The sequence below is a fragment of the Lissotriton helveticus genome, chromosome 11 (genome assembly GCF_964261635.1).
Source record: "Lissotriton helveticus chromosome 11, aLisHel1.1, whole genome shotgun sequence".
Taxonomy (NCBI): domain Eukaryota; kingdom Metazoa; phylum Chordata; class Amphibia; order Caudata; family Salamandridae; genus Lissotriton; species Lissotriton helveticus.
Window position 1 is genome coordinate 491,473,517 of NC_136072.1, and position 25,177 is coordinate 491,498,693.

General features: G+C 43.0%; 1 protein-coding gene across 7 annotated transcripts in view; it reads right to left on the minus strand.

The window, feature by feature from the left end:
* The window catches only part of PIK3CB (phosphatidylinositol-4,5-bisphosphate 3-kinase catalytic subunit beta), a 999,444-nt gene that overhangs the window by 638,326 nt on the left and 335,941 nt on the right, over positions 1-25,177 (minus strand). For all 7 annotated transcript variants that reach the window (XM_078666107.1, XM_078666113.1, XM_078666108.1 and 4 more), the window contains one exon: positions 9,675-9,900. In XM_078666107.1, coding sequence (XP_078522233.1) covers positions 9,675-9,900 — 226 coding nt within the window. The remainder of the gene's footprint in view (positions 1-9,674; positions 9,901-25,177) is intronic.

Consider the following 25,177-nt stretch of genomic DNA (forward strand, 5'->3'; position numbering starts at 1 on the left):
TGCCTGGCCTCCACCTTGGGAGTGGACACTTCACAGGGAAAGCCAAGCTGGGTTCCACAGCGGTATTCGTACAAGCGCCTTGAGAACCTTGCGGGTGAGTAGTGCGCTATACAAGTATCAATTTACAATTTACATATAATGGCGGGGATGTAAATGCTCGTTTATTCCCTACACAGCTAGACCAGCACTTGGAGGAAGTGTTGGATTCCTACAACATCCCCTTAGCACAGTTTCCTGCAGGTACCATAAAAAAAGAGGCCAAAGTGCTAAGTCAAAGGCTGGCAAGCCAAGATCTGATTTACCTAAATGGACCTTTTAAAAAGGATTCACCAGCAACAGCAACATCTCGGAAGGGCCATTCTTTGGGTCCTATTAATTATACATTCACGTCCCTTTGGCATTTTGGCCTCTTTAAGAGTTTTGAGGTGGCAAAATATGAGGGCAGGGACCATTGGGCAACTACAGCAGTTCTTCATTTATGTGAGCCAGTATCCCCTGAGAGGGTGTTTCTCTTAGAGATGTCCTACCCGCATAGGCTTACAACACGTTTAGGCACTATGCATCTTCAACAATCAGCATCTCTTCAGTTAGAGGAGATGATTTCTATCCTCCCTACTTATGCTGATGATGTAATTGTGTGGTATAATAATATTGTGCAACGAGTTTTGGGCAGCATTTTAGTGAAAATAAGCGGAAAGGTGGACAGACAAAATCCCGCCCAAAGGGCTTCCTGGGCTAGTTCGATCAGGACTGACAAAAGCTGAAACAACTGGTGAAACAGAAAGCAAGGAGTGCTCGTTCCCCTAGCTACCCAAGAGCTGGTCAAACTTAAACGCCAATATAAATCCCATGTGCAGATGAAAAAGGGAGCTTTTTATTATAGGAATTGGGAGGAGATGAAGGAGATTATACTATTAAATGATCAGCAAAAATTCTGGACAAAGGTCAAAGAATTTAATGGTCAAAGTTGGGGGACTCTGACCTGTATGATACCGGAAGCACAGTGGGCCACATATCTGACAGAGCTATACAAGGGACCTTTAGGTTCAGATGACCCCCAGCATATCTACGGGCAAACCCTCCCAGCCAACTGATTTTCAGTAAAGGAAGTTAAGGCAGTTATTGAGAGAATAAAACTCTTGTGCCGCTGGTCCTGACAATGTTCCGGCGGTAATAATTAAAACAAATAGTATATGGTGGGCAACAATTTACTCTACCTTGTTTAGTTGGGTTGCAGGGTCTGGCCTTTACCCCCTTTACCTGGAAGGGGTCCATAGTGAAACCGATTTTTAAAAAAGGGAGCGGTACAGACCCAATGCATTATAGGCTTATAGCCTCTTGGATATTTAATTAAAGATATTCTCCAAGATTATTCTAGCCAAACTTGAAGAATGGGCCATTGAAACTAAGAGAATCCCATTAGAACAAGGGGGCTTTCAGAAGGGTCATTCCACCAATAGACCACTGCTTTGCTTTGTGGGCCATTACTCGAAAGCCTCTGGAGGAAAATCATAGATTGTGCAGTTGTTTTGTAGATTTTCGAACAGCGTTCGATTCTGTTGACAGGGATATGTTGTGAGGAAAACTTGCTGCTTGGAAATTACCATCATATCTTCTTGGGGCTCTTCAATGCTTGCACTCTGGCAATTGGGCTCAGGTGGAGTTAGACAAGTCTGACGGTTGTCCCAAAGAATCTCTATCGATAATGGCATGCGTCAGGGGTGTGTTTTAGCACTCCTATTTTTTAGTTTATTTTTGGCCGACCTCCTAACGGTTATTTCCCAATCAAAGTCTTTCTAGCCTAAAATTGGGGACAAGCATATTGCTTGTCTGCTTTATGCAGATGATTTGGTATTATTGGACTATACTCCAATTGGTCTGCAGAGGAAACTTAACACATTGGTCTCTTACAGTAAGCAGAACAAGCTTCACATTAATGTGGAAAAGACTAAAATTATGATTTTCGGGAAAAAAGTGCAGAGTTTTTCCTGGGATCTAGATTCAGTATAAATACCTGGGTTTAACCTTTATGAGAAATCTGAATTGGGGTGCGCATTGGGATGCCACTAGGCAGAAGGCCCTATTGCAGGCAAGCTGTTTATCGGGATTAAATGGCAGATTCAGGGGGCTATCCCATATCCCACTATTAAAGGCCTATGAAGGGAAGATCCCACCGATAGGCCTGTATGGGGGAGAGGTATTCTCTCTTGATCCAACCTACGAATGGGACAGACTGGAAGGGGTAGTGCTAAAAAGACTTCTATCACTCCCACAAGGTACCATGGTTCAGGCCATAAGAAGAGAGTTCAGTCTTGTCTCTTGGAACATGGTGGCCGCTGCTAGAGGGGTTGGCCTAACGGCTAAGGCGCTCGACCTCGGACCTGGGGATCTGGGTTCGAGTCTCGGTAACGACGCCAAAAACCCCCTGTGATTCTGGGCAAATCACTTAATCTCCCCGTGCCTAAAATGAAAGTGTGTCCTCATGTAACGTAACTGGTGCTATGTAAAGCGCTCTGATAACTGATTTGGTTCCGTTCTAGTTCGCGCTATATAAAACTCTGCAAAAAAAAAAAGATACTTTAACACTCTGCTGGAGAATGAAGAGGTGGTTAAAGTCTCCAAATTGTGTTGGGAAGGGAGCCAAAGCAGTGAAAGGATGTGGGCAAAGGCCGTTAGAACCAGAATAACTGTAATGAAGAACCTTCATTTAAATAGTGGTTCAGTCACATCCTGGCTCACTTTCCTAGGCAAACTAGTATTGCGAGAATCTGCAGCTATGGTGTCACAACAATGTGATTTATTATATTTAAAGAAGAAATCATCTACTAGCTTCTCGTTTGCTTCATTTGGCCAGGATTGCGTTTTCCCTTATTTATTGCAGTTACCATATCCAGGTTTGAGAAAAGAAATCTTAAGGATTCGGTGGGATGTAATCCAATCTATTCATCCCACCAATATAGGACTGGGGTGCAGAATAATAGTGGTCTTTGTCCCTGCCCTTTGAAAGCTAAATGTACTATTACGCATATTCTTATGGACTGCACTTTTTATCTTGCAAATCGGATCAAGCTTTTAAGACTTTTGTTTTTTAAATATGATACTCTTCACAGTAACAAAGCGGTGGAGTTACTGTGATGCGATATTTAGATGTGGCAGTTGGGATTGCATGGTTTTTACGATCTGTTACGCAGAATTTAAAAAAATTAAATGTAATGGGGATGGGGCGGTGAAGGGGGGGTTCATTTAAAGGTTTTAATTAATGTGTACTTTTTATAATGTTTTATGGACAATTGTCTAAATAAACTTGTTTTTGAACCTTAAGAAGCTTAGATTACCATTCTGCCTTTCCTTCACCTACTAGAATTCACCAGTTTGACAGTGCAGCTTTTTTTTGTCAAAATGATATCGGCTGTGGTCCTGTTTGCCCACAAAAACATTGTTGCTTCTCCGGATCCTTCCCGAGTTGTTGAGGTAGTAAAACCTACTCATCGCAGGTCATGAGAGGATACTTTATTTCGGCCAGACAATGCCCCGATCACCTTTAATAGGTACCTCTATCAAAAATGTTGTGAGGGCCTCTTGAACGATCGGTTGGTATGAACAATGTTTTATTATTGTTGCTGGCACTATGCTGACTGCCAGGGATTCTGGTCTCTTTATTAGAGTTCTGTGTGCCCGATCTGTCCTGCTGATTTAGGGGCTCAGCCGGTGGTGTAGGACTGATTTGATATGGACTCTCGGCCCCCTTAAGTGGATTTTGCAACCTCAGATGTGAAGTACGACTTGATGCTTGCAAAAGAATCTGTGGGGTCCTAGATAGATTATGTTCTTGTAAAAAGAGTTGCTGCTATAGGGCGGGTGCAACTGCGGGCTTAATCCCTTGGGTCATGGGCATAGTGTCATGGGACATAAGGCTTGGAGCATTTGCTAGATCCTGGGAGAGAATAGCGGTCAAGGGCAGATTTCTTTTTGTTTATTGATCTTTTTATTTCAATAACATGCAGTTAGCATGATACCCATATGAGCATTCCAATACTGCACCAAATTACAAGTGTAAAATTTCTGACAATCCATACATTGGCACCAATTAATTTTCCCTTCCTTCCACCCTCCTTAATCACGTTCCTCCTGCATTTCCTCCACCCTCCCCTGGGGCTCTGGCGGTGTGCATGGGTTGCCTCTATAGTCATTCCATTTGCTCCAGACCTTCCCCCCCCATTTACGTGGGCCTCCTCTATTCGTATATACCGCCTTCTCTGCTACCATGCACCAGTCCATACCCCTCTTCCACCAAGGGGAGTCGCATCCAAACCCCACGCCCTTGCTATGTTCCTTATGGCGATCATTAAAGCCAGTGTCACCCCAATTTGATCTCCGCTAATCAAATCCGTCGCCTCCCACACATTCAGGAGACACCATTTTGCCGAACATCGCAACTCATTTCTATACACTCCACTCAAGCATTGGATTATTTTCGACCAATATTCTTGAATTTTGGGGCAAGCCCATATTATATGAAAGAAAGTACCCACCAGATTGCAGCTCCTACGACAGGAAGCTTTCTTTATTTTCCGCATCTTTACCAATGTCGTGGAAGCAATATAGGCCATGTGAAGTATTTTGAGTTGCACCAGGCAAAACCGAGCTTGGATCGCCACCTCACGGGGGAAGAGGCTATTGCCTCCTGCCACTCCTCGTCCTGCCAGTCCGGGATGTCCATTTCCCCTTTTCGCTTTCAACTGGGCTAAACTGTCTGGAGCATGGTTGATTAGTTTTTTATACGTTAGCGAAATCACGTGTTTGGTCAGTGTTCCTCCAATAATCTATTTTCGAGCAGTGACAACTCTGGAAGTGGGTCCCTTTTTGGAAGAGTTGCTTGTAGGGCATGGCGGAGTTGTAAATACTGGAATGCCTTAGAAGGGACTACGTCAAATTATTTCTGTAGTTCGGTGAATGGTCTTACCTTCCCTCCCCTCCACACATCGCTCACTGTCGAAAACGCCCAACAGGTCCCACTTGTGAAATCCCTGCCTCCCCTTAAGTCTCTCTAGGAGTTGAGTCCCACAGCAGAGTTGCTTGCGTGATTTCGTTTTTCCACCCCATCTCACCTAGCGTCCCATGCCATGTCTGTACCGTGAGCCCCGTATGCGCCAGAAGGCAGAGCTTTTTTGACGGGGTGTATAGGCCCGTAGATACACCCCTCTTGCCGCCCCCCCCCCCCCGCCCCAAGTTTAACCGGTCCACCCGATATTCAGGTTCCGTCATGGGAATATGTACCCATTGGTTGACCACCATTAGCTGCGCTGTCCGGTGATCGCTTTGAATATCCGGGAGGGCTATCCCACCATCGTACCATTCCTTTGTGAGTTTGGAAAGAGCAATTCTTGGAGCCCCCTCATCCCATAACAACTTTCTGATCTCGCCCTGTATGAATTTAAAATAGTTGTCCTGTATGAAAAAGGGTGTGCTCTGAAGGACATACAGAAATCGCGTCAGGGTCATCATTTTAAAAATGGTTGCTCTGCCCAACAAGGAGAGCGAAAGCTCTCCCAGTGTTCTATGTCGTCCTTCAGGTGAGCCAATGGGAGGCCTACATTTTTTGCCATAAAAACTCGAGGTTGGCGGTATCAAAGATCCAGAGATAACGGAATCCGTCCGACACCACCTGCTCCTCGCAGTCTTTTGGCAATGTCAGCGCCCGCCCAGGATGAAGATCCCAGACTTCGACCAACTGATCGTATAGCTGGAATACCGCTGGTAGGTCGCGTAAACGTTTAGGATTCTGGCAAAGGAGGATCTGGGCGACGCCACGTACAGAAGGAGATCATCAGTATACAATGATATTCTATCCTCACAGTCCTCCGACCACCGCAAGCCCCTTATAAGTGGGTCCCCCACGGATCCAAGCCGCTAGTGGCTCGAGAGCCAGCGAAAACAGTAAAGGCGACAGGGGGCATCCCTGCCTAGTCCCCTGATGTATACAAAAAGAACAATTGATGGACAGAATGCAGAACAATGTCATACATTCACCTCAGTACAGAGATCTGGGCCTAAATCCGTCGTTGTCTGTGCTCACTGGTCCTTAATTTGGATATTTGAGTTGCATGAGCTGTTTTAACAAGGTGATTTTATTAATTCATTGCTTCCCTTTTGAAATAACTTTCCGGGCTTTACCTTACATGGAGAGTTTCACAGGACATTAGTATGGTAATAGTTAGTAATTCTATTTGGAGTTAATACCGGGGCAAATCTTGTCCTTGGGCGACATGCTAGTGCCTTTGCAGTAAGGTCTATCCATCGGGAAAGAGAGGGTTACTTGTGTGCAGAGTTAGAAAGCGGGGAGGACATGGTTGTACTGTGGGAGGCAATGTCAACAGATGCGTTTTTGCTTGGACGATGTGTGGCAGCGGTTAACCTTTAATTTTGTCAGGTAAATGCCTCCCGCTCAATGTTAAGATTGCAGTTCAACATAGGATGCAAAAGGGCGCAATATGCCCACGAGAAGATAATGGAAAGAAAGGCACCTTGTCTTTTGGACTGGCGTCATAATAGCTATGCTGAGCTCCTATTTTGGCGCTCTGCCTTTTGTTCCTCGTTTTTTTTCTCCTTGGGCCGTGGGATGGGAAGAAACTTCTGTAGAGTACATGGGTTCTGGTGTGCCTGGAAGTAAACTTAATTGGACTTTGTCAGCCCGGAGTGGCCCTGGGAACAGGCAAAGACACTAAATGGCCTGAGCCTAAGATGGCTAAAGTGGCTGAAGCAAATAAAATATCTGAAGTTAGCTGAGATAACTAGGGAAAGCTGCATTCCATGGGGGAGGGCAGCTAGGCTGGTGATATCTTCTGGCAGGCCAAGCGTCAGCTCAGTTGCTCTGCCAGCTTGTTCCGCTGCTGATCATCCTTTAGAGCCCCTGTGACTAGGGGATGTGAAATAGAGTGGGGCAGGCAAGCGGAGCGGCCAGGGTGTACCCCGGGGGTGCAAGCACTCCCCTTTAGCTTCTTTCCTTTGCCCCTCTTACTCCTTCTAGATCAGTAGGACGTTGTCCGCTCACTTATTGAAGACTGCAGGTACCAACTATGCCTTCCTCATGAGGCCATCAGGATCCCTATGATCTTCATGTGATGGATCTGATAGGGCAATTTAAGTGATTTGCCACTGGAGAGTAGGCTGCAGTAGAAGGGGAACAGGAAGCATTGGACCTGCAAAGAAAGAACTGAGTGCAGAGGCAAAAAATATATGAGGATGGGCAGTGGCTAAAGGGGCTACCACGAGAAGAGCGGTTGGGAAGGTGCTGCCAAGGAGTAAGCTGCATCAGACACTAGTCTGGCTGTTTCTGCACCTATTGGGCCACTACCCTGCGCCGCAGTGACTAACTCTCCATGGTTCTCTCGCCGTTGACGAGCCCCCCTAAGCCCCTTAAAATTAGCTCCAAACTTCAGGCTGTGGCTCACCCACCTCGCCATGTTTTGCTGAGTTGCCAATTTTAAGGAGTGTAGGAGAAAGCCGCCGCTTTGCATATTCAACCCGTGCACCCCCTACAACAGGGCCCCCTGAAACACTGGAAAATGACGGGTAGCAGAGCTGATAGAGGGATGCAGGCCATTGGTTGGCGACCAATGGCAGCGATGGACAATGAAGAGAGGTCTCAGCTCCTAGACGGACTCCCAGCTCAACGTGGCTCGGCTACGATGCTCCCGGCTGCAGCACTCCCAGCCTCAGTCTCTCCTCGTTGGTCCTCGCAGATCCTCCTCCTCCTCATCTACAGACATTAATATGGCATGGTGAGTCACTGGGGTGCGGCGGAGTGAGGACTGGCAATCAGCATAGGTCAGGTGCAAGGGTTGTGAACATACAGATATTGCCCATGGACAGACACACAGATATATAAACTGCCTAATAATTCATTATATACTTTTTGGGGATTTAATGTAGCAGCAAAAGTTGGCATACCTCTGGCTAATAATTCTCTGTCACTTATACAGACTTCCACATTTATAAGAAAATTAAGTTAGCAGAAAAATCCACCGAATGTGATGAATTTATAGACCTCATCAACAAATTTTAAAGCAACAATTCGGGCAATATAGACTAGTATTAAATCCCCTCTCTAACCAACTCTTGATGCTTAGAATATGGATCAGAACATGCACATCTCAGAAAGACCTCATCAATCTGTGGAATACAAAAACATGTGTTTCAAGTAGCCTGGCCATTCTTAACGATGACCTGAAGTACACATTCCCAACAGGAAAGAAATAACTGAGGAAACAGCATTATCAAGCATGTTAACCACACTACTGTACTGTGAATTTGTGTACTAGTCAATTGAATTTGTAAGCTTGGATAGGACAATATAATGGCAAAATTTACAATAGAGAGGAGCTTGTCTCAATCACACAAGTAAGTGAAATTTACAACAATAACTGGGGGCAGATTATGAGCTCAAGCACCAGGTATGGCCCTAAAATAAAGTGCAGGCTACGATTGTCCTAGCTCCCTTGCCTGTTAACTAACCTCTGGATTTGTGAAAAGTGCTTCTTTAAACTTAAAGCTGGACTATCTTCCCCCAGAGGCAGTTTTGTACTCGGGTGATCCATAGGTTTGGTTCTACACAGCACTCCTACTGAACTGCAAAGGTATTGGATACCACGCTTACACAAGCTTTGCCTAGTTATAAGTATTTCTCTAGAGCAAATACAATGCAGCAGTTCACACAAATTTGCCATTGACAATGGGCATGATTTTACACAGCAAGGCGCTAGTGTCCTGTAAGCACGGTTGGCCAGATTTTGCATCACAGGTTAACAAGAAAGCGAATTGCACAGAATATGTGAATGTATTTTAACACTAAACAGGTTTGCACTTTTGGGTTATAAACGCATACAAATCCCATCAAGTGATTTTAATAAATTCAAGAATTTTATGATACCATTGAAAAGTATGGGATTAAAACAGTATACACATTTTTAAATCAGATGGTAACTTAACTTATATCTGCCAATGCTGATAAAGACCAATGGATACGGTTATATATTATGCCAGGCTTCTCCAAAGAGTAGCTTGTAAGCTACCGGTAGCTCTCCAGCTGCCTGTAGGTAGCTCTCTCCTGTGTGTAGCCCATCCTACTAAAGAATCACCTTTTGCTTGGATGCATTATTATAGCTTTACTAAAATTAAAGAATATGTATTCAATATGAAAATATGTGCTTTTTCAGAACAGATAAGCTTATGTTTGAAGACAAATTGTTGCACTTCCAAAATATATTTAAATATATTTGAGTGATAAAATAGGCGACATTGGGGAGACATGCTAATATTATCTTGGTGCTACGGGTGTCGCAGCTATGACTTATGTCTTACCCATGTAGAGGCATTCCAAATTGACAGCGCCTTTTATTACATTACTGCTGGCAACCCTTGCACTTAGGTTATCACTGCTCATAATCTTGCAGATGGTGGCTACTAATGAAATCTTGTCTATGTGGTTGCTATTACAATACTACTAATGTTAGTAGCTCAAGATGATTTCCATTGAAAGTAGTAGCTCATGTCACAGAAATGCTTGGACACCCCTGTATTATACACTTTTATGTTTTATGTTAACCGGCATTAAACCATTAATATACATGCCCATATTCTTCTTTTCTTAAATGTGCAACTACATGTGAAATTACCTTTTCCTATAAGGACACCAATCTTGGAATCTAGCTTTTCCACGGGATCACAGCTCCTGGTGATTAGTTTAAGCACAGCAAGAAAGGGGCGGACATCACAGAGTCTCCTTGTTTCATCCTCTAACTCCTCATGTACAGCAGCCTGGTTCACACATTCAAATATATAGGATTCTACCTCATGAAGTAGATGGAAAAGTGGATAGGTCTGTGCATGTTTCCACAGGTACTGCAAAAGACACAAAATGATTAATTAAGGGTGGCTGCACAAAACAAGATACCTTGTTTATTAAATCATATGTTAAATAGTCAGCAAATGGGTAAAACCACAATAACAGGAGATAACATCCTTTCTACATTGAGCACCTCTTAAAAACAGCACATTGTCGAGATATTCATTGGAACAACCATTACTGCAATTTCACAAAGGGCAAGGTGCCCAAGAATATTAGGTTATCATAATCATCATTCACTAAATTCATTTAAAAATAAATCTTGGTGATAGTCCAGAAACAGACACATTCGCCTAGATGTGCTAAAGCGGGCCATACTAAACTGAAATAACACTCCTGATGTTCTGAGGGGTGGGACACAGCTGAGTCATTGGAAAGGAGTTGTCCAGGACAGGAAATTACAAACACCTATTGGCTACTAGTGTTTTAGTTCAAAGGCCTCTTGCTAGAGGTGAGAACAGTGCTAATTGGCAGATGGAGGACTGAGGAGAGTGGGAAGGGTGTTGAAATAGGATATCTGAAGGGTATTCAACTTGGGCAGACTGATATAAAAAGTGTTTTTCACAAGGTCAGGAAAGAGCTGGGCTAAGACTAAAAAATTTGAGAACTACCAAACCAGTGCGATACTGCTGTCCAACCTGAAAAAATGGAAGCAGGGTAAATGTCCTTTCATGATATTGTCCGTTGTTTACCCTGAATTATCATTCACTACCAACAATAAAACAATTACAGTGTAAGTTGTTCTGGGAGGAAACATTCTAGACAGTCAGTAGGAGGACTCCTTCTATATACTAGAAAGACTAAGGCTCTCTGGAATTTAAGAAGAGTATTGGGCTCGCATGGAGGGGGGCGGACAGCAGGGTAACAAGAGGCAGCGTATCTCTCCTCATGTGTAGGGTGCAAGTCTGGCTGTTGTCTGAGCAACAATTGGACTACAATAGACTGTCTGGTGTTCTCCCACCTTTGAGTATGTTCTACAGCTTGAGAAGGGCTCGGGACATGAACCCCTACTTAAAGTATTGTTTTTCTTCAGCCTAGCTAAAGTACATGAAATCAAGACCATTTGAAGTTTTTGGAGTGTCTGCTCAGGTTGCCAGCCCTGATTGTGCTTTCACATACTTCCTCCTTCATGAGGTGCATTTATAAGGTAGAAAGCAGCATCCAAGCCTTAAAAATAAAAATAGATAATAAAAGTTATAAAAATATTATGGTGTGTGGCTACTGCTTATGTCACAGATCTACTACCTTGCCCTTTTGGTATCCTTTTAAACACTAACAAATATAGCCTAACATTTGATTTTACCACTGGAGTGGATAGGTTAGTACGCCTCTGTAAACTGCACTGGTAAAATATGGCCTAGAACGTACTTGTGCTCCCCACCATACTCTGTATTATTCGGGTGGAAATATTGGGAGTGCATTCCGAAACAGACAATGTGTCCGTTACCATCAAGTCAACTGGGCAATAAAGACCAAATTCAGAGCTCCAGATGTTCAGGCTGGGCCTAGAAACAGCTTTAGCTGTCCCATCAGGCAAATATATATATTTTTTTAAAAGAACATTAATAAAAATACATACACACATGCATACACAGAGGGACATGTGATCAGCCCTCTTCGTCCACTGGTCCTGCTAGCTAAGCATTTACATTTTGCTTCTGTCCACAGCATAGGGCAATGGATAAGCCCACTTTCCTGCCACTCTCTTCTTGCGCTGTCAGCAACAGCATTTTTTCTGAGTACCAGGGCATATCTGTCCAAAAATGCAACTGTACTTACAGTGCCTTTGTTAGTGAGCCAAAACGTTAATTGGCCAATGCTTCTTTTGATCTTGCGTACAAAACAGCAGAAGCTGTCTGGTTGGGAAAGACCTATTGTGGGTGTAATAAGAACTTACTGAGAGCTTAACAAGAACTTAGAGTGAACTTTTAACCCACGCATTGCCTACCATTCATTAGTTTTATTGTCACTCATTTGCTGGTTTCTTATCAGATGGCTTTCCTTGTCCATCTTGTGTTTTTCCCTTCCCAGGAGCATAACCTCTTTACCCTCCTTTTGATTTGGCTGACCTGTATCCTCCCACTTCTTACTTTAAGAGGATTTTTTTTATTAAGCACTTGATGAGCTCTCCCTCGTATGCTCCCCCTACAAATGCGCACGCCTGGGCTGCTCTCTAGTATACTTCTCCCTCACCTCTCATGCTCTGTATTGTTTTCTTATTTGAAGGCTTCTCTCCATGTTGCCATCACTAATGTGCTTCTCCACTGTGTTGTGTATTCTTACCTCAATCGTGTACCTATCTTGTACGCCACCTTCCCATCACCCACTCCTCCTTTGCACGCCCCAGATGTACTTTTATTTTGTGCCTTCATACTTTAAATTCTTCATTTTATTTTTTTATTTACTGATTGTCAGAAAGTGAATTAATTAGGTAGGAGGGTAATCTACCACATGTAATAAGGTCACTATCCTGTTAGATCCAGTTAAAGGAGTCAGTAACTTAAACTTTAGCTCAAACTCTGGTAGCGATGTCACAGAGCATGTTGGCTTAACTTATAGAAAATGGGAGAAGCATTTAGTAGTACCAAACCAGTTAAAAAGTCAAAAACACAACACAAACAAAATCTCACTTCCATTTGTAATAATGGAGAATAATTTAATATTATCTAATAAATGGAACCAGCAATATGAATTTTTAATTATTTAAGTAAAAATATTTACCTTCGAACTTATTGTCTTTTTCGGAGATCGAAATCCTCCAGTGGGACAAGGCTGCGGGCTGTGACCGATAAGGGATTCATGGGGCCAGATACCTTCTCACTGAGGTCCTGTTGAAATGGGTTTCCTGCTGCAGAGAAGCTTCAAAGTTCCAGGTTTGCAGGAGTTGTAAAAGTTCAGTATGACACAGTCCAGGGTCCCAGGACCTCAGGAACATCACTTGGGGGTCTAGACTCACTCCAGCAGAGACCACCAGCAAGGTCCAGGTGTGGTCCAGTCTGTACAGGGCAGCTGGGCACTTCAGGAAAATGGCCTCTTGCATCCTATTGAGTAAATGTACCCACACAGGAGGCCAACCAACTGGCCCGAGGAGTGCCCTGCTTTGTCATGGATACAAGAGGGAGCAAGTCCAGCAGGTCTAGCTCTTCAGGTCCCCTCACAGGGCTCAAAAAGCAGGTGTAGTCCTACTTCTATTTTTCCTCAGGTCCATAGCGTTCTGAAGAAGTTGTCTTGGGGTGTCACAAATAATGCCTGTACTAGCTTGAGGGGGAGACTCCTGGCTACTGGAAAATGTTTTCCGGGGCAGCTCCACCCACTTTTACAGCAATTCATGCGTGCCCTACAGTAAACAACCCTACAGTGCCCCTTGCTCATTAAAACTTAAACATTAAAGACGGAGAAATCATTCTCCCTTTGTGCAGAGTCTGTGTGGCAACCCAAAGGTGTAGCCAGGGTAATCAGAAGTCGCTCCTCTGTGGTCACTGAAAACCAGTTCGGAGGCCAGCTTTCTCCCCAATGGGTGTGGTGCCTGTCTTACTGAGAGGACAAAACAAGGGGCCTGCTCAGAGGTCGTCTGATATCTGCTAGTGACAGAAAAGGAACCTTTGAAGTAAATTAAGTGCCTGGGCACAGCCCAAATGGTCTTCCTGCCAGAGTATCAAATACTTACGCTATTGCCATTTGTTTGTATAGCACTAAAATCACCAATGGTCTCCAAGTGCTTGTGAGGAACATAAATCAGTACCAGGGCTACAAATCCCGAAACTCATTCAAACTGGGTGTAGCTTGTCCACAAGCCTGTATAAACAGGAGTGTCTTTAGTGTCTTCCTAAAGGTGAGTAGGGTGCCTTCCTTAAGCAAGCTCTCCGGTAGCTTGTTCCAGAGCTGAGGAACCACGACTGAAAAAGCTCGGCTCCCCATGATGGATTTGTAAAACCGTGGACAGGACAACAAGCTTGCATCAGATGATCGGTGGCATTGTCCTGGTACTTAGCACTTCAAACGTTCCTTAATGTAATCAGGTGCCGCTCCATGTAGGCCTTTGTGAGCAATACACAAACCCTTAATCCTAGCCCTCTGCTTGATTGGGAGCCAGTGCAGTGGTTGCAGCAATGGTGTGGCATGTGCTCTTCTAGGAAGTTTGAATATCAGTCTCGCTGCATCATTAATAACCACCTGAAGCTTCCCTGATAATTTGTCAGGTAGCCCGATGTGTAACCCATTACCGTAGTCCAGTTGTGACACAATTAGTGCTGGCACTACAGTACGTATGGTGGAGGACGACAGGAGGGGTACAAGTTTCTGCAGTTGCCTCATATGACCCACACAATTCCCACCACAGCGGTCACCTGGTTGTTCAGTGTTAGCTTGTTGTCTGAGTGATGGCAAGATGTTAAAAGGCATGGGGGTGGGGTAGAAAGGGTTTTTAGAGCTCAAAATCAGGTAATGGTATTTGGGGTAGTAAAGGTATATAGGGTGAAAGGAAGAGTAAGGGTAGGGGATAGTAAAGTGTATTAAGTGGTGTTTAAGGTTCAGGGATGGGTAAGGGTCTGGGGCAGCCAAGGGTTAGGGTTTAAAGGTGAAGGGAAGGGCTTGAGAGTAGTAAAGCATTTTTAAAGATAGTCTGAGAGGGAAGTTAAAAAGAATTAAATCAACATGATCCACAAGGCCCCCGGACTCCTTTCAATTCAGGGTTCGCATTGACAAAATGCATATGTCCAAGAATATGATCACTGTCTACCATGAGGCGGTCCCTGGCGGTCTCTGCTTCAGAGAATTCACAGGGCGTATATTAAAGTTGGAGATAGGAAATACATATGCTCTTTATGTCGATGCAACCCCTGAATTGAAAGGGGTCCAGGGGCCTTGTGTATTATGTTGATATAATTGTAGTGCCTTGTGAAAGGGACTGGGGACTTTGAAATACATTTCTTTGTGAACAGAATTGTTATGGGCTAAGATATCAAAGCTAAATGTATTAACTATCCACTGTGAATTCATGCAAGATTATAAATGGAGAGGTGCAGTGCAGTAAAGCTACTCATAAGCACTTGGCTAAAATGACTAATGTATGCACTCCTCGCAGGAAAAACAATTGCACGACAACATACGTTTCAATGCCTTATAATACAGAAATAACTCTGTAAACCCAGCAACTATTTAAAGCTGTAACAGTAATGAGACCCCAAGTACCAGAATGGCCATGTATGAAAGACTCGACAGCACACGTGAAAACACATTCCGCTACTGTGATGAAGATCGCAATGGTTTAAACACTTTGGTGGCGTTTGATGCAATGTTGATGCTAATTAAATTAATATTCAAATTGATTGAGAAATCTAAACCTCCAGGAGTGCAGGTTTATATATACACACACACACACACACACACACACACACACACACATATGCATGCATGATTATACACATATCTTACCTATGGCGGTCGCCAGTAGGCAGTTATAGTTAGGACCTAGCTTCCATAGGAAACTCATTGTTTGTTTTCCCAATAACTTTGGCATCGGTTGACCAATCTTCGCGAACTTTTCTAAACTTATGGCCGGCTCCGGTCCGCTCCGCTCCTATCTTGAAAGTTTCGGGGTGATTCGGCAAGCGGGGGGCCGAGAAAAAAGGGGGGGTTCAAAAACATGTTTTTTCTATGTTAATTCCCATAGGAAACTTTAGACAAGGCTACAGCCCAAACTACTTACACCAAATTTGGCAAAAAGGTAGCCCTTGGTTCAGAAAGAACTCTTTGTTAAATGGTAAATTCGTTCAGTAGTTGCTGAGAAAATCAAAATTAAAAAAATATCGATATCTATAGGCGCGGTGGATCTGCGCACCCTGCCGATCACGAGCTGCATTCTAATTGGCTGTCAACACTCCAAACCAGGAAGTGCTGGCAGCCATCTTGTGCCTCAGTAGAACCGAGGCACAAGAAAACAGCAAAATAAAGGCGTAAAACAAGAAAAGGGGGCAGGATTGAAACACCCTGTCCCCCTAGGCCTGCTCAGGGGGTCCCACAAGGACCCCCAGAGCCAAAAAAAGCATTAAAAAAATGTGCGGAATGCGCGCTGGGTGCGTGGATCCAAACAAAACAAAAAACGCAGCAAGGGCTTGCTCGCTTCATTAATTTTAACCCCTGGGTGGGCCAGGTCCCGGGGGCATTTAAAAATGTAATAGCGGGTCCCGGGGGCATTTAAAAATGTAATAATGGGGGCCCAGGGAGGTCCCCGCAGCCCCTGGGCTTTCTATAAATATATGCGGGTGGCTCACAGCCTCCCGCAGCCCCGGGGCTTTTATTTTTTTTAAATGCAGCTGTGTGGGGGGGACTCAAGCCTCCCATACGCCCCGGGAACCGCCACCTCACTGGGGCACTAAAATTCAAATTAGGGGGTCCGCTGTGGACCCCCGGCCCCAGGGACCACCACCTCCCGGGGGCTTTGCAAATGTGAGGGGGGCCGCCGGGCTCCCTACTGGAGCCTTCGATGGTCCTGGGGACTGCCACGGCCGGCTCCTGCAGTGTCCCAAGGTGCCCACCCCCGGGACACTGCTGTTTGCTACGGTAGGGCAGGAGCATGTCTCACGCCCTACCGTAGCAAACTCTGGTTTGGATTTTAGAAGAGAGCAGGAAACCTGATCTCTCTTCCAAAATCCAGAGCAGAATTGCTTTTCCACACGGGGAGCTGAATGTTAGCAGCTCCCCATGTGGAAAAGCAATGCCGGCTCCCGGAGGATGCATAGAGCCGGCGGGACCGTGGGGGCATTAACCTTCCCCCACAGTCCCCATGGAAGTGCATAGGCCCCGGGGGATGGGGTCCCTACGGCGAATAGAAATTAGTGGTAAGAGCCTTTTTTTGTAACAAAAAAATATGGAGTTGCACTCCTAGCGTGATGCTCAGCGCAGCCCCCTAGTGTAAACAAGCTGGGTGCGCGACTCCCAGCGCGGCCCCCTGGTGTGAACGTGCTGAGTGCGCGACTCCCAGCAAAAAAAAGTACGTTTTTTTTATTATAAATCAAGGTTATACGTTTGAATCTTGGGTGGCTCTAAAAGGAGCCCTTGTGTTTATTGGGAGATTTTGGTCCCTACATGTAAGTGCCTATGTAGAGTCTAAAGTTGTTGAGAAAGACTGTTTCCCTCATCTGTGAAATGTACACCATCTCTCCTGTAGATGCCATCCATATTAAAACGCTGATTGTTGTTGTATATGGACCCCATACTATAATCTCCGAGATTAGCTGAAACAGCTTTATTGACATGTTTCCTAGCTTTCTAAATCTCTGAACAAAAGTGATTGGACCAGTTCCATTTCTGTCTTTGGCATATGTTAGAGTAGACAAAGGCAGTTTGGGGGAAAAGTAACATCAATTCTGCAAAGGTGTCCTTCATTAGCATTTCCAGACCTACCCCAGTCAAAGTGCCCAGGTCATTGTCACCACAGTGCACAATTAGGAGGTCAGGGTGTTGGAGTTGCAAAAAGGATTTAACCAATGGCATTAATTGGTGCCACTTTAATCCTCTGTCCAATCCATTTAATGTCTACATTTTGCAAAGCTAGGTCTGTATCAATACCTCCGCTTTCAGCATACCTTTTACCCCAGAAAATATCGCTGTGTCCCACAATCCATACTCCAAGCATATTGAAGGGAAGTCTGGAAGCACTCAAAAGATGTCTGTAGGTGAATTAGGCAGTTGGTAAAATAAGAGGTCTTTAAAATAGTGGACAAGATGCAGTTTAAAAAAAAAAAAGAGAAGTGATTGGCGGTTTGAGAACAATATAGAGGGAAAAATAGGATGCATGTTTCTGTGTTTAAAAAGCATGTTTCTCATTGGTTAGTAAAAACTGTTTGAAAGGTACATTAGATAGGATAAGCTGATATTTTGAAAAGTCAAGCACACTGGCTGAGTGAATTTGCAACATTGTATGCTGAATTTGTGACCTGTGTGTTCAGTTGAGTGTTGCATGAACTGTTACTATGGAAACAGGCATGATGGAGGTAGGGTTGGAAGTTGTGTGGCATTTAAATGTGTATTTCTTATAAATAGTAAAGCAAAATGTAATTGCAGTGAGATTTCCCAAGTCACTGGTATAGTTAGAAGTAGTGTGTTATGAAAAAAAAAATGGTAAAAGTATTTGTAATAAACTTTTGAAGTCTCATATGGATCCGCAGTTCCATCGCTTACAGTGTACGGACCAGGAGCGACTCCAGAAAATTCCAGAAGCAAATTTGGTTGAGTTAGAGGTCAGTTGGCAAGGGTTGAAATGTGTAACCAATAGAAATGTGTCTTAGAATTTGAATTAATCTGGGAAGCAATGTGATTCGATATTTACATGTACATGTGTGCAGAATGAAAGGGAAACGTTGCCATTTTTTGGTTTTGCTAAGAGCACTGCACTATACTCATTGTGTGAATAAGAAAATCTGGTGTGTGATTCAGATACTTCATAATATACAAATCAATTTAAAAGGTGAGTTATAAATTTGTGAGGTGTACTATGTGGTGCCTTTGTTTTTAAACAAAATATAATTCATAACATTTGAAGTTAGTCATTTTCTAATGAAGAAATATTTATCGCAGTTTTTGTAATGTGTTTAAATGTTGTTTAATGTACATTTTGCATAGAATTGTGTTTTGAAACAGGGATTGCCGATTATGACTGATTGTTTTAATGCGCAGATATGTAAATTATTACTATAGTGCTTAATTTTAGGTTTTGATTTCAAATTGGAAAGGTATATGTCGAGTTAAGGTATTAGTGATGAGAGTAGTTTTTATAAGTGTCCAAAGAGGTATAGTTGAAATATGCAACATAACTTTTGGTGTTTGGTTTTAATTTTAAGCTAGTATTATGAATTTATGTGGTGTAGATGTTTTGAAGAGAGATACTCATTTATGTTTTTCAGTGATATGGTGAGACTTCTAGTAGAGAAATGTGAAAGGTTTCGGTTTTGTATTTGGCTACGTGTCCTATTAAAAGTAGTAGTAGAAAGGTGAGGTAGCAGTAGAGATTCATGCAGTAGTTTTATTCTATAAAGAGTTTGCTTGGTGAGCAGGTATTGCCTTGTTAGTACTGAGACACTCCTTCAATCACCCATTGAGCACCATACACTTATTCATTCAGTGTAGTAATACCTAAATAGTTATAAATTCTCTATGTACTGTGTTTGGTATAGTCAAATGTGCACAGTGTATGCGATCCCCTAACCTCCTGTTGACTATTAAGTCACTCCTGAAAAAATCCAGGTAATAGTCATGCTTGTCTGGAATCACACTGAATCTGTGTCCACTCCTACAATCATCCTGACAGAAGCATGTCCTTATGTAATCATTCTGCTGAAACATAAGTACTTATAAACTTACCTTCATGTCAACTACTAGCACTCTAGGAACCCAGTCATTGGCTATGCACTAGCAGAACGACTTGGGCATTGAGACCACAGTGGTACAGTCGAATGGCGTTTAGGAAATCCCTTAAAACGCATGTTTTCCAGACAGTCTAATCTCTTCAGTGCACCTCTCAGTTCTAATTTGAGCATACAGGGCAACACAAGCACGGAGATACCCCTTCGGAGGTCGAGTCCGGCGCTATATAAGCAAATAAATAAATACAAATAAATAAATGTGCACAATGTATGCGGTCTTCTAACTTCCTGCAGACTACTGAATCAGTCCTGCAAAAATCCAGGTAATATTCATGCTTGCCTGGAATCACACAGAGTCTGTGTGCACTGCTAGAATTATTCTGACAGAAGCATGTCCTTATCTAATCAGTCTGCTTTAACATAACTACTTATAAACTCATCCTTGCTGCCAACAACTAGCACTCTAGGAACCCATTCATTGTATATGCACTTGCACAATGACTCCGGCATTGAGTCAAGCAGTGGTACAGTCAAATGAGCACAATGTATGCAGTCCTCTAACCCCTTGCAGACTACTGAGTCAGTCCTGCAAAAATCCAGGTAATCGTCATGCTTGTCTGGAATCACACGGAGTCTGTGTCCACTCCTACAATCATCCTGACTGAAGCATGTCCTTATTTAATCACTCTGCTAAACATAAGTACTTATAAACTCACCTTGCTGCAACTACTAGCACTGTAAGAACCTACTTACTGTCTATGCACTTGCTCAATGACCCCTGGCATTGAGACAAGCAGTGGTAAAGTCAAATTTGCACAATGCATGTGGTCCTGTAAGTCCCTGCAAACTACTGAGTCAGTCCTGCAAAACTCTAGGTAATAGTCATGCTTGTCTGGAATGTCACTGAGTCTGTGTGCAGTGCTACAATCATCCTGATAGAATCATGTCCTTATCTAATCACTCTGCTGAAACATAAGCGCTTATAAACTTATCCTGCTGGCAACTACTAGCACTCTAGGTACCCAGCCTCTGTCTATGCACTTGCATAATGACTCAGGTATTTACACTGGCAAGTGGTACAGTTAAATGTGCACATTGTATGGGGTCCCTTAACCCCCTGCAGACTATTGAGTCAATCTTGCAAATTTTAGGTAACAGTCATGCTTGTCTGGAATCACACTGAGTCTCTGTCCACTCCTACAATGACCTTGACAGAAGCATATGCTTGTCTGATCATTCTGCTGAAACATAGGCACTTCTAAACTGATCCTGCTGTCAACTACTAGCACTCTAGGTGCCTAGTCATTGTCCATGCACTTGCACAATGACTCAGGCATTGGGATAAGCAGTGGTATAGTCAAATGTGCCCAATGTATGCAGTCCCCTAAGTCCCTGAAGACTACTGATTCAGTCCAGCAAACATCCAGGTAATAGTCATGCTTGTCTGGAATCACACTGAGTCTGTGTCCACTACTACAATCATCCTGACAGAAGCATGTCCTTATCTAATCAAAAACAAATGAGATCAGTAGTGGTGGTATAGGCTGTCGCACTACCAATTATTGCAAAATACGTTAAGGCAGTCTAAATTGTTCCAGAGAATGTATTTATATTGATGGTGCCCCTCAAGGTAACGACGACATCCCACTACTACAGATGTCCACTTTTGTCACAGTCCCCTAGGGGATCTAACAAAACAAGTTAAGTTTATGATTGTACCTCGGCACTCAAATATTTATTACACATAGGAGCAAATGCTTCTATGGCAAAAGTTTATCTGTCTTCACCTTTTTAAGGAATTATGACTAGCAAAAATCACAATGTGTAGTCCAATGAAATTATAGCTGTGAATAGAGAACATCCAAGACACAAGATGTATTTGTTAATTTAATATCTTAGTTGGTACAGATAAATGAATCTTAACCAATATTGTAGTACAAATTTACAAAACTTGTTTGTAGAAGTTCTTCTGACAAGGAGTATATACAATGGACAGCCGACACGTGTTTCGTTACTCAAATGTACCTTCCTCAAGGCTGCAAACAAGAAATACATTGATAAACAATCATGTTTCATCATCAATTTGATATGTTGCATACTATGCACGAAAAGCTTCCTTTATCACCCCAAAAGATGAAAAGCAAAAACATGAAATAGGATGGTCAAAGTAAGATAGGGCCCAAAAGAAAGAAGAAGCAAGCTGTGATGTTCTCTAATGGAGAATAGTGTACCCGTGATGTGATGTTTGATGAACAGGAATTGAACAAGTGTTTAGACGGAAATACAGACATTAGGTGAATTAAAATGAGTGAGGTAGAAACAGCATAAAGAATTTAAAATACAAAGGACGTGAGGAAAAAAGTAAAAAAGTGAACCACGAGATGTGAGATAAATGCCCACCAATTAGATTGAAAGAGCTTTGCGAGTTAATACCTTTTCAATTATTTCTCAGAATCCAGAAGTCCTACTAAAGCTTTCGCAAAGGTAGAGGTGTAAGTTGGCCTGTTAAGAAGACGGACAACAAGCAGGAGACTAATTTGTCATATCAAAATACGACGTCAGAGGTTATTCATAGCATAGGTAAAAGTAATGTTGCTATATACCTTGGTGAAAGAACCGAGAGAGCCTCGGAGAATTTCGTTGATATTTCTATTTTCTTAGATGACTGTTCCTCCACCACTATCCAAATTTGTAATCCTGAAGAAATAATGTAAGCATGTTATCCTATCTAATATTCTTTTTTCTATTAGTGCTGTTATGCACTGTCAGTTCAAAAGAAAAAAACACGGTACGTGCCAATACTGTCAGAACTCAAGTTACCTGTTTAAAAAGAAAATTAGTCTTTTAATTCTATAGTATATTTTGTATAATGTCCAGTCCCAGAGAGCTGGTGATGTGCCAAAACAAATTAAATGGGCCTAAGGAGGAATTAAGAAATACATTAGATATATAATTAGTCTAAAAAGTTCAAAGCATAATCTTTTCGAACCCACATTATGCTTAAATAAGAAGACTGATCTCTCCACTGTACGACGGATATGGACTACTAAAAACAGATACCTAGGTATAAACTGTTCACGGTCCAATGATTGCTATATGTTAATCCACACAGAACATAAGAGAAGAAGCCCATCCATAATCGGAACTTATTAGTCCTATATTACCTGAGAGTACGACGGCAAAAAGTATTAAGGGTTCCCAAAATCAAATGTCGCTGTGGTCCATGAATCCGTCTGTATAAAACGTGTGAGGTACTGATGTCTAATAAGAGACGAAAGAAACAAAGAGCTGGGTGGATTTAGGACAAATATTCCTAAAGGATAATTAACCATTTATAGAGAACTTATCTGTTGCCGCTAAAAACTTTTTTTTCTTTTCTCCTTCTAGTTCTCGTACTAGAGAATGAGACTAGTGTAGCTAAACTGCTTTAGGGAGGTGGGAGAACAGTGGTATTGAGTAGAGGAGGAACATAACTAATAAAGAAGAAGTAAAACAAAACAGGAAAAAAAAGGGAAATAAAAAAAAAAAAATGAGACATCTGTTTTTCAACTTAGGTCACGTGGGTAGTAAGTATGGTTCAGGTTTTGGGTGGACTAGCGGGAGCTTGTGGTGGGGTGCCATCTACTGGACTTGATCCGGTTAGATACACTGAGGGTTCTCTATGGGAGGCGGGGAGGATGTAGGGGGGAGAAAGGGGGAAGTGGGGGGTTAAAAATTAAGAAAATCCTCATATGCCTGTTTTTTGTTTTTTTCTGTTATAAGGATCAGTTGGTTCTCTATGTTGTTCTGTTGCACTTATTGCGGTTAGGATATGGTATAAGTACTTTTAGGTTTCTTAGGTTTCATTTGGGGATAGGTGGAGTTTGGGTCAGATTGCATGAGTAATCTAAAAGTCATATCCTGGAACGTTAATGGCCTTTGCACCAAACCTAGGGCTGGAAAGCTGTTGCAGTATCTGCGCGATATGGATGCGCAGGTCATTATCCTCTAGGAGACCCACTTGACTGAGCCCGAAATTGAGGTATTGGTAAAGAAAAATAAGTGGATTGACTTTTCAGTCTCCACTTCTCAAACTAATAATACTAAGGGAGTGTCTTTGTTTTTTAAGAAACAGTTAAAAGCCCGGTTGATATCTAATAAAGTGGATCCAGGAGGCAGATTGGTTATTGCCTCGCTCATCATTTTTGGTGTACAGCTCACACTGGTGGGCTACTATGGCCCTAATTTGGACGATCCATCGGTCCTGGAATCAATCTTTTCCCATCTTTTGTCTTTTCCCGAGCCAATTATATTTGCTGGGGACTTTAATATTGTGTTGGATCCAGTTTTGGATAAATCTCAATATAATCGATCTTCGACCCCGTCAAAATCCAGGACCCTCTTGTTAGCTGCAATGAAACAGTTTGGATATGTGGACATCTGGAGGGTAAGGTCGGGTAGGCAGCAGGGTGTCTCTTTTAAGAATTATAAATACCACCATCAGTCGCGTATCGACTTTATATTAATTAGTCAGAGATTAGTAGAATTCGTACAGAGATTAGTCGAATCCGTACAGAGATTAGTAGAATCCGTAAAGAGTATTAAATATCTCCCTCTACACTTAGCTGACCACTCGGCTGTAGTTATAGAGCTTGCAATGCCTCTTAAAGTATTAACTAGGAGCTGGTCATTTAACCGCTCCCTACTCTCTCATCCGGAGGACACTTTGTTTCTTAAAACTGAAGTACAGCACTTTTTGAGGGTAAATGCAGGATCAGCAGACAATGGAGTTATATGGGATTCTCTAAAAGCATTCCTGAGAGGTCTCATTACAGGCAAGGTGTCCTATAGAAGGAGGGAATACAGGGAGGCAGTGGTCTTCGTCGAGGTGGATATAGCTAAGATCCAGCTAGACATTGATGCCAATGTGGATTCAGCGGACGATGTTCGGACGCCTCTCCGTAGCAACTTACTCGCTCTGAAAGCCCAATTAGGTTTAATTTTAAATCGGCGAATCCTAGAAAGATGGGAGGCTAGTAAGATTGCCCACTTTCAGTATGGCGAGGGGGCGGGGAAGCTATTGGCATGGAAAGCCAAAACGGACCAGGTCCGCAATAACATCGACGCAATCACTGTCAATAATGTCTCCCTCACCTCCGATAGTGATATTAGGCAGGCCTTTAGGGACTTCTTTCAATCCATTTATCAGGAGGATAAGAATCCGGATCCTGAACATATTAAGGACTGGCTAAGCCAAATTACCCTTCCAACCCTTTCTATCGAGCAGAGTGAGATCCTCGAAAGCGAAATCTCAGAGGATGAAGTCAGGACAGCTATCCAGAATGCCAAGAAGGGGAAGGCGGCGGGGCCGGATGGCCTGCCTGTTGAAATTTATAGAGTATTGGAGCAGGAATTAGTCTCCTTCTTGGCAGTATTATTTAACCAAATCCTACTGGATGGTACGTGTCCCCCAGCATCCTGGGACAGTGCCTCTATAACGTTGATTCTAAAACCAGGGAAGTCACCTTTATCTCTTGATTCGTATCGACCTATTTCGATTTTGAATGTCGATTATAAAATGTTTGCCGCAGTTCTCGCTAGGAGGTTGGCACTAGTAGCCCCTGAGATCTTGCACTCGTATCAGAAAGGGTTTGTGAAGGGTCAATAGCTTTATGAACTAACCTTTGATTTGATCGGGGCGATTGACATGGCATCACTGGTGTCCCTTCCCTTGGCTATTCTTACGTTGGATGCCACCAAGGCCTTCGATAGGGTGAATTGGTTGTACCTGTCGGAGGCCTTGGCTAAGTTCAATGTTGGTGGGGGATTCCGTCGTGCCATTAGTCTTTTATATCAGAGCCCCAAGGCGTGTATCCTGGTTAATCGTGCTTTAACTGAGCCTTTTAACATTTCGAGGGGAACGCGGCAGGGC